This window comes from Neomonachus schauinslandi, chromosome 9 (genome assembly GCF_002201575.2).
Source record: "Neomonachus schauinslandi chromosome 9, ASM220157v2, whole genome shotgun sequence".
Lineage (NCBI taxonomy): Eukaryota > Metazoa > Chordata > Mammalia > Carnivora > Phocidae > Neomonachus > Neomonachus schauinslandi.
Window position 1 is genome coordinate 118963631 of NC_058411.1, and position 10532 is coordinate 118974162.

General features: G+C 41.5%; 1 protein-coding gene across 2 annotated transcripts in view; it reads left to right on the forward strand.

The window, feature by feature from the left end:
• Positions 1–2645, forward strand: part of ATP10A (ATPase phospholipid transporting 10A (putative)) — a 196963-nt gene extending 194318 nt beyond the window's left edge. For both annotated transcript variants that reach the window (XM_021680631.1, XM_021680630.1), the window contains 4 exons: positions 294–374; positions 453–557; positions 1034–1221; positions 1346–2645. In XM_021680631.1, the coding sequence (XP_021536306.1) occupies positions 294–374; positions 453–557; positions 1034–1221; positions 1346–1964 (993 nt within the window). In that variant the 3' untranslated portion in view covers positions 1965–2645. The remainder of the gene's footprint in view (positions 1–293; positions 375–452; positions 558–1033; positions 1222–1345) is intronic.
• The last annotated feature ends 7887 nt before the right edge of the window (positions 2646–10532 follow it).

Genomic DNA, 10532 nt, shown 5'->3' on the forward strand with positions numbered 1-10532 from the left:
CCTCAAAGGATTTAAGAAGTGGTTTTATGTGTCTACTGTTGACCTAGAACTAGAGTAGCTGGTCTTGTGAACAGATGCTCTGAATGATTGACTCAGTTGCAGATGGTGCCTCTGAGACGATCGTGTGGTGTTTGTTCCCCAGCCCTCTGGGACCTCAACTCGCCAAAGTCCTGACTTAGCAAGTTGCCCTGGGGTGCTTATCTTGTACACTGATGGCCCTGTAGCTACTGGAAGACATCATTTGAAGAGATGCTTACTTCCCTATAATTTCTGTGCTTGTTTCTGTGTCTCAGGAGTATCGGCCACGCACGTTCTGGTTAAACATGGCTGATGCTGCCTTCCAGAGCCTGGTTTGCTTTTTCATTCCTTACCTGGTAAGTGGGCACCTGGCACAGTCTTTCTCACTGGCTTCATCCAGTGACCCACAGACACAGGACACTACTGTCTTTCAGGCCTGCTACGACTCAGACACAGATGTGTTTACCTGGGGAACCCCCATCACCGCCATTGCGCTGTTCACCTTCCTTCTGCACCTGGGTATTGAAACCAAGACCTGGGTAAGAGCTGTGGACATGATCCCAGGGGGCGCTGATGCTGCAGGCCCCGCACTCCCAGGCAGGTTCCATGACATCTAGAAGATCTCTGGGCAGACAGGTCACTGCAAAGCCAGCATCACTGTGGAGAAGGGAAACCAATACGCAGGCCCGCCACATGTATTGGAACCCCTGGTGTGGGAACTGCCGCACCCTGACCGGTGTCTTCACCTGGGCAGCCCTTAGCTCCTTCCTGCCCGCTCTGCTCTCCTCCTCCACCTCACACCCCCCTTTCTCTCTCTCTTTCCTGCCTACACCTGACTTCCATCTCCCTGACTGTGCCCAGGCTGGTCCACAGATGCCGAAGGCTTCATCAAGCCCCCCAGCTGCCCATGCCACAGACCCGGGTTTTCACTAAGCCCTTAGAACAGCTACCCACTAACAGATGACCAGTGCGTTTCTCTTGAAATAAATGCCCCGTCTTTCTCTTTCCCCCTTAGACCTGGCTCAACTGGATAGCTTGCGGCTTCAGTATCCTTCTGTTTTTCACTGTGGCTTTGATTTACAATGCTTCTTGTGCGACGTGTTATCCTCCATCCAACCCTTATTGGACTATGCAGACGTTATTGGGTGACCCCGTGTTTTACTTGACTTGTCTCATAGCACCTGTCGCTGCACTGCTTCCCAGGTGGGTATCAGGGACATTGTCCCTCAGGTCCTAAATGAGCTCTGAGAGCATTCTCAAGCCTATGTTTTTCACAGAAGACTCAAAGGCACCACCCGCAGATGACTGTTTTTTATATGCTTTCCAGATTGTTTTTCAAAGCCGTGCAGGGGAGTCTTTTTCCCACCCAACTTCAACTGGGGCGCCAGCTGGCCAAGAGGTCCCCCAAGAAACTCATTGCTTCCAAAGAGACCTTTGCTCAGGGACATCTCCCAGGAGAACCCAGAACTGAGTCATCAGAACAGAAGAGCATCAGTACCTCTGGACACCTCTCCCAGGACTGCACCTCACAGGCATCTTGGCACGGACAGCGACCAGCCTGCTCCCCAGAGGCTAGTGGGGAGCCCAGTGTGGTGGACATGAATGTGACTTTAAGGGAAAACATTCTGCTGGAAGGACTGAGCAGTCAGGCCCCGGGGTCCTCCATGCCAAGGGGGGCTATCCTAGAAGGGTGTCCTGGGGACTCCAAGATGAAATGCACCAGCACCAGCAGGGCAGCCCCCCTGTCGTCCATTTTCAACCTGCCCAACTTCAGCTCCCTCAACTGGATTTCCTCCCTCTCGCTGGTCAGTGGGCTGGGAAGTGTCTTACAGTTCTCTCGAAGTAGTTTACAGATGGACAAGCAGGACAGCGAGTTCTTGCCCAGCCCGCCCCAGCCAGACCAGGATCTGTGTGGCTTAAGCGGGCAGGGCACTGACTACTTCTAGGAGCATCTTCCAGGGACTGCAGTGGATGGAAGTAGTGGTGAAATCCTTGAAATGGCCTCTTCTTTTTTATAACTTAGATGATAATATTATTTATGTTTATTATTTGCACAGAAGAGTTCTAGTGAGATGTATTTTATGTTTCCAAGGCTAACACAGGAAATGAAAGGTACCAAAAAAGAAAGTTTATTTTTTAAAAGTTCTAAGTAGAATATATTGAATATATTGAAAAGAAAAATAAGAGCTTTAACGTATATGAAAGTTTAAAGAAGAATAACACTTGAAAAGTGTGTTTAGATTTATTTTTTCATCTCATTTTATAAGAAAATGCAATATGATTGATTTTCTTCAACATGCATGACCTTGGCTTTCCCCACCTGAAAATGTGTGTCTGAGTTCAGTGAATCCCATGTGGGTGTGGACAGCAGTGAGGGGAGATGACAGGGCAAGCATGCAACTTCTCTGTCCTTGGCCCCTGTTCCCCCACCCTGCCTCCACCAACCTGGGAGAGCTTGGCTCTGCTTCACCCAGAAAAGGGAAAGAGAGAATGCATGCATGGAGTTCATCCCAATGTTGAAATCTAGGCAGGCATTCTGTAAAGATCACCTTGTGGGTATTACCGTCCCTATGTAGGGTCTTGCCTGTCAAAATCCTAACAAGCAATAAACAACCTTCACTTTGCAAAGAGAATGTGTCCTGTTGCCACTGTTGTGTGAAGTTATTAATATGTGACCTAACAGCACATTCTGAGTACCACAGGGCACTTCCTCATGGCAAGTCCTTTTAAACATCATGAAGGATACAGCTGGGTACCACACAAGCTGCACACGGTAATGCTATGACACGAGGATACATCACGGCTCCATACACCAGGCTACCAGCCCCACAAGACCCTTCCTGCCAAGAGGCTAGGCTTTTTAAGTGTGTATCTTTAGACACTTGTCTCATGAGTCATTATTTCTGTCCCTCTAAATAGAGGGAAAGGAGGGGGAAAAATTTGAAATATCGAAGGCAATTAATCATATAGCACTTCTTCTGCCGAGACCTTTCTTTGCACTTAAAAAAAATTTTTTTTATTTAAACTCAACTTAGTTAACATATAGTGTATTATTAGTTTCAGGGGTAGAATTTAGTGATTCATCAGTTGCATATAACACCCAGTGCTCATTACCCCAAGTGCCTTCCTTAATGCCCATCACCCAACTATCCCATCCCACCACCCATCTCCCCTCCAGAAACCCTCTGTTTCCTGTAGTTAAGAGTCTCTTATGGTTTGCTTCCCTCTGTTTTTATTTTATTTTTCCTTCCCTTCCCCTATGTTCATCTGTTTTGTTTCTTAAATTCCACATGAGTGAAATCATATGGTATTTGTCTTTCTTTGACTGACTTATTTTGCTTAGCATAATACCCTCTAGTTCCATCCACATTGTCGTAAATGGCAAGATTTCTTTTTGATGGCTGAGTAATATTCCATTGTATATATACACATCTTTATCCATTCATCTGTCAATGGACATCTGGGCTCTTTCCATATTGGATATGGATATTGTGGACATTGGGGTGCATGCACCCCTTCAAATCACTATTTTTGAACCTTTTGGATAAATACCCAGTAGTGCACTTGCTGGGTCCTAGGGTAGTTCTATTTTTAACTCCATACTGTTTTCCAGAGTGGCTGCACCATTTTGCATTCCCACCAACACTATAAGAGGGTTCCCCTTTCTCCGCATCCTCACCAACATCTGAGTTGTTAATTTTAGCCATTCTGACAGGTGTGAGGTGGTATCTTATTGTGGTTTTGATTTGTATTTCCCTGATGATAAGTGATGTTGAGCATTTTTTCATGTGTCTGTCAGCCATTTGTATGTCTTCATTGGAGAAATGTCTGTTCATGTCTTCTGTCCATTGACTGGATTTTTTGGTTTTTGGGTGTTGAGGTTGATACATTCTTTATAGATTTTGGATACTGGCCCTTTATCTGATATGTCATTTGTGAGTATCTTCTCCCATTCCGTAGGTTGACTTTTGGTTTTTTTGACTGTTTCCTTTGCTGTGTGAAAGCCTTTTATCCTGATGAAGTCCCAATAGTTCATTTTTGCTTTTGTTTCCCTTGCCTTTGGAGACGTGTCTAGCAAGAAGTTGCTGTGGCCGAGGCCAGAGAAGTTGCTGTCTGTGTTTTCCTCTTGGATTCTGATGGATTCCTGTCTCACATTTAGGTATTTCATCCCTTTTGAGTTTATTTTTGTGAATGGTGTAAAAAAGTGGTCCAGTTTCATTCTTCTGAATGTGGCTGTCCAATTTTTCTAACACCATTTGTTGAAGAGACTGTCTTTTTTCCATTGGACATTCTTTTCTGCTTTGTCGAAGATTAGTTGACCATAGAGTTGAGAGTCCATTTCTGGGCTCTCTATTCTGTTCCATTGATCTCTGTGTCTGTTTTTATGCCAGTACCATACTGTCTTGATGATGACAGCTTTGTAATACAGCTTGAAGTCCAGAATTGTGATACCTCCAGCTTTGGTTTTCTTTTTCAACATTACCTTGCCTATTCAGGGTCTTTTGTGGTTCCATGCAAATTTTAGGATTGTTTGTTCTAGCTCTCTGAAAAATGCTGGTGGTATTTTGATAGAGATTGCATTAAATGTGTATATTCCTTTGCATAGCATGGATATTTTAACAGTACTTGTTCTTCCAACCCATAGGCATGGGGGCATGGAATGTTTTTCCATTTCTTTGTGTCCTCTTCAATTTCTTTCATAAGTGTTCTATAGTTTTCAAAGTACAGATCCTTTACCTCTTTGGTTGGTTTATTCCTAGGAATATATATATATATATAAATTCAGCAAATTTATTTATAAATTTATATATATATATTTATATATATATTTATATAATTATATATAATTTATATATATATAATTATATATAATTTATATTATATTAATTATATATAATTATATATATATATATTAATTATATATAATTTATATATATATATATATATATATATATATTCCTATGGTTTTTGGTCCAATTGTAAATGGAATTGATTCCTTCATTTCTCTTTCTGATGCTTCATTGTTAGTGTATAGAAATGCAACTGATTTCTGTGCATTGATTTTATATCCTAAAACTTTGCTGAATTCTTGTATCAAATCTAGCAAATTTTTGATGGAGTCTTTTGGCTTTTCTACATAGCATATCATCATGTCGTCTGCAAAGAGTGAAAGTTGGACTTCTTTTTTTTTTGCCAATTTTATTTCTTTTTGTTGTCTGAATGCTGAGGCTAGGTCTTCCAGTACTATGTTGAATAACAATGGTGAGAATAGACATCCCTGTCTTATTCCTTACTGTAGCAAAAAAAAAACCTCTCAGGTTTTCCCTGTTGAGGATGATATTAGCTGTGTGTCTTTTGTATATGGCTTTTATGATGTTGATACAGCTTTTATGATGTTGAGATATGTTCCCTCTATCCCTACATGGTGGAAGCTTTTTATCAAGAAAGGATGCTGTATTCTGTCAAATGCTTTTTCTGCATCTATTGAGAGGATCATATGGTTGTTGTCCTTTCTTTTATTAATGTGGTATATCACATTGATTGATTTGTGGATGTTGAACCACCCCCACAGCCCAGGAATAAATCCCACTTGGTCCTGGTGAATAATCCTTTTAATGTACTGTTGCATCCTGTCAGCTAGTATCTTGGTGAGAATTTTTGCATCCATGTTCATCAGAAATATTGGTCTGTAATTCTTTTTAGTGGGGTCTTTGTGTCTCTCTTGAGGATCAAGGTGATGCTGGCCTCATAGAATGAGTTTGGAAATTTTCCTTCCATTTCTGTTTGGGACATTTTCAGAAGAATGGGTATTAATTCTTCTTTAAATGTTTGGTAGAATTCCCCTAGAAAATCATCCAGCCCTGGACTTTTGTTTGTTGGGAGATTTTTGATTACTGATTCAATTTCTTTGCTGGTTATGGGTCTGTTCAAACTTTCAATTTCTTCTTGTTACAGTCTTGGTAGTTCATATGTTTCTAAGAATTTACCTATTTTGAGATTGCCTAATTGGTTGGTATATAATTTTTCATAATATTCTCTACAATTGTTTGCATTTCTGTGGTGTTTGTTGTGATCTCTCCTCTTTCATTCATGATTTTATTTCTTTGGTCCTTTCTCTTTTCTTTTTGATAAGTCTGGTTAGGGGTCTATAAATCTTATTAATTCTTTCAAAGAACCAGCTCTTAGTTTTGTTGACCTGTTCTACTGCTTGTTGTTTTTTCTTTTTTAATTTCTGTATTATTGATTTCTGCTCTAATCTTTATTATTTCTCTTCTCCTGTTGGACTTAGGCTTTTTTTGCTGTTCTTTTTCCAGCTCCTTTAGGTGTAAGTTTAGGTGGTATATATGAGACTTTTCTTGCTTCTTGGTGTAGGCCTGTATTGCAGTATACTTCCCTCTTAAGACTGCCTTTGCTGCGTCCCAAAGGATTTAGACTGTCATGTTCATTTTCATTTGCTTCCATGTATTTTTTTAAATTCTTCTTTAATTTCCTGGTTTAATGATTCATTCCTTAGTAGGATGTTCTTTAACCTCCATGTATTTGTGATCTTTCCAAATTTTTTTCTTGTGGTGGACTTCAAGTTTCATAGCAGTGTGGTCAGAAAAGATGCATGGTATGAGCTCAATCTTTTTGTACTTCCTGAGGACTGATTTATGACCCAGTATGTGATCTATTCTAGAGAAAGTTCCATGTGCACTTAAAAAGAATGTGTATTCTGCTGTTTTAGGATGAAATGTTCTAAATATGTCTGTTAAGTCCATCTGGTTCAGTGTGTCATTCAAAGCCATTGTTTCCTTGTTGATTTTCTGCTTAGATATCTCTCCATTGCTGTGAGTGGGGTGTTAAAGTCCCCTACTATTATTGCATTATTATCAATGAGTTTCCTTATGTTTGTTATTAACTGATGTATATATTTGGATGCTCCCAAGTTAGGGGCATAAATATTTACAATTGTTAGATCTTCTTGTTGGATAGACCCCTTTATTATGATATAGCACCCTTCGTCATCTCTTATTACAGTCTTTGGTTTAAAATCTAGTTTGTGGGCACCTGGGTGGCTCAGTTGGTTAAGCGACTGCCTTCGGCTCAGGTCATGATCCTGGAGTCCCGGGATCGAGTCCCGCATCGGGCTCCCTGCTCGGCAGGGAGTCTGCTTCTCCCTCTGACCCTCCTCCCTCTCATGCTCTCTGTCTCTCATTCCCTCTGTCTCAAATAAATAAATAAAATCTTTAAAAAAATAAATAAAAATAAAATAAAATAAAATCTAGTTTGTATAGGATGGCTACTCTGGCTTTCTTTTGATGTCCATTAACATGATAGATGGTTTTCCATCTCCTCACTCTCAACTGGAGGTGTCTTTAGGTCTAAACTGAGTCTCTTGTAAGCTGCATACTGATGGGTCTTGTTTTGTTTTATTTTGTTTTTATCCATTCTGATGCTCTATGTTTTTTGATTGTAGCATTTAGTCCATTCACATTCAGAGTAATTATTGATAGATATGAATTTAGTGCCATTTTATTCCCTGTAATGTCACTATTTGTGAGTTTCTCTGTTCCTTTCTAATCATTGGTGCTTTTGGTCTTTCTTTCCCACTCAAAGGGTCCCCTTTAATATTTCTTGCAGGGCTGGTTTGATGGTCATGAACTCCTTTCATTTTTGTTTGTCTGGGAAGCTCTTATCTCTCCTTCTATTCTGAATGATAGCCTTGCTGGATAAAGTGTTCTTCTCTGCATCTTTTTCTCATTTAGCATGTTGGATATATCATGCCAGCCCTTTCTGACCTGCCAAGTCTCTGTGGACAGGTCTGCTGCCAGGCTCATGTGTCTACCCTTGTAGGTTAAAGACCTCGTCCTGAGCTGCTTTCAGGATTTTGTCTTTATCTTTGAAATTTGCAATCTTCACTATTATAGGTTGAGGTTGACCTATTTTTATTGATTTTGAAGGGGGTTCTCTGTGCCTCCTGGACTTGAATGCCTGTTTCCTTCCCCATATTAGAGAAGTTCTCAGCTATAATTTGTTCAAATAAACCTTCTGGCTCTTTTCTGCTCCTCATCCTCTGGAACCTCTATTATCTGGGTATAACTTTGCTTTATGGAATCACTGAGTTCCCTTAGTATAACTTCATGATCTAATAGTTTTCTTTCCCTCTTCTTCTCTGTTTCCTTATTTTCCATCATTTTATCTTCTATATCACTGATTTGCTTTTCTGCTTCATTCGTCCTCGTTTTTATGGCCTCTACTTGGGGCTGTATCTCAGTAATTTAATTCCCTGGCAGTGAGTACTACCTCCTGTTCTTTCTTTTAGGGTGAATCTCTCCATCTTGTCATTTTGTGCAGAAAAGAAAGTAGAAAGAAGGAGAAAAAAACAACAATAACAATAACAACAGAAAAAAAAAACAAAACAAAACAAAACTAGATCCCAAAATAAGAAAAACAAATATATATGTGTGTGTGTATATGTATATATATATATGAAAAGATAAAATGAAAGGAAACAAAAAATAAAAATATATATAATTATATATAAAAATACTAAGAATAAAAAAATTGAAAAAATAAGAAAATAACAAAAAATAATACTAAAATACTAAAGAATAAAAATACAAAGAATTGTATATACTGTTTTCCCCAAGAGCTGAAGCTTTGCAGCCCTCTATGATCAGTAAACTTGGTGTGAGCGAGTTGTTTGTAGTGGTCGTCTAGGGGAGGGGCCTGTTGTGATGATTCTCAGGTGGACTTGCCCTAGTGCAAATGCGCTTCCTGTGCAGAGGCAGGGCTCTGTGTAAGTGGCTCCAGACTCCACTAGGTGGCACTGTTTTGCTCCCTGAAGGCTCTCAGCATTGATGGGCTGGATGAATATGGCTGTGCCCCCTCTCTAGCCCCAGAGCTGAGAATTCACACCTCCTTACTCTTCAGTGAGCCCTCACAGAAAAAGCAATCAATCTCTCTTGTCTACCAGTTTCTGCCAGAACTCTGTGTTCACCCAGCCTGTGACCAAGTATTTTTATCTCAGTGTTTTATCTCAGATTCAAAACTCCAAATTTTACAGACTCCTGCAGTGTGGACCCATGCTGTTCTTCCCGGGGGTGTGTGGAGGGTCTTGCCTTTTGCTGGACCCCTCCCAGGAAAGCAGTCAACCATGCAGAGGTTTGCAGTTCATGGCAAAAGAGAGCACAAAGTTGGCACCTAGAATCCCTGTTCTCAGCCAGCTTCCCCACTCCTATGCCTGGGAACTCTGTTGTACTCAGGTACGGCCCGTTCTTCTTGTGACCCTGGGATCCTGAGACCATGCTGTCACACCTGGAATTCTGCCCTGCTTCACCACCTCAACACCTTTAAGACAGGCACATTCCTCTCCCCTACACTGTACCAGACTTCTAAAAGTTCTGATTTTGCACTCTCTTGCTTACAATACCTTGCAATAACTCCCTCTCTGTAGCCATATCCTCAGCAATATCACACCAGATTCAAGTCTCCCCACCTCCTATCTTCCAAACAGTGGTCACTTTTCTACTTCTAGACTTGCAGCATTTGTTTTCTCAGATCTCTGGTTTCTTAGGTGTTCAGAATGATTTGATATCTAGTTGTATTCCAAGGATGAGACAAACTTAGAGTTCCCCTACTCCTTCACCATCTTAACTCCTCCACCCTCTCTGCACATTGCCAACAGCTGTGAGTCAATTGCTCTGCTCAGCCTTGGGATGTGAAGTGAGCAGCATGTGCTCCCTGCTTAGGGGTCTTGTGGCTGTTTGTCTCCAAGAAAAGCAAGGTACAGAGGGTGGAGGATCTCAGGAGAAGCAGTTCCTGAGCACAGCACACCAGGAAGAATGGTTAGCTATCCAGTGTGTGGGGGTCACTGAACAAGACAGAAGATGTACCCCATCTGGTTAGAAAGGGAAGGCAGGGCTCACTGTCTACAAAGCCAGAGACAGGGTAGACTTTGAGGCCACTGAACTCAGCAACTCAGACCTGGGGCTTTACCCCCTTCTCCCTCAGCTCTCTGGGGTCAGTTTTGTCCTAAGGCTGGCTTTGTTCTTGGTGATACATGGCTAGAGCCAGGTCCCACAGTCCAGAGGAGAGGGCTTTCCTCTCCACCCAGAAGCAGAGTTCTGGGTTCCTTCACCTCAAGCAGCACAGGTTGCAATTGCTGGCAAATTGAGGGGAATGTCCTGACTGGAGCTTCTGGTTAGAACTGGAAGAGGGGTCAGCTTCCCTCCAAGTACCTGAGTTACATGAGTGGACTCTCAGGAATATCTGGGTCCTGTTAGAGCAGGGAGAAAGAAGGAGGAGTGTAAGGGACTTCAGCAGCCAGCAGTGACCAGAACCGGAGGTGATGCTGTCCCAACTCTCTCCCTGCATGCCATCTCTTCTTGGAGCAACACGTACAAAAAGAACTTACTTGGGAAGATACACAACACTACTTTCCTGAGTTAATGTAATGCTTGTTAGCACAAAATACAAGAAAAACTATATGCATATTTCCCTGAGTATCAGAGTTCAGCATGCTCCAGCTT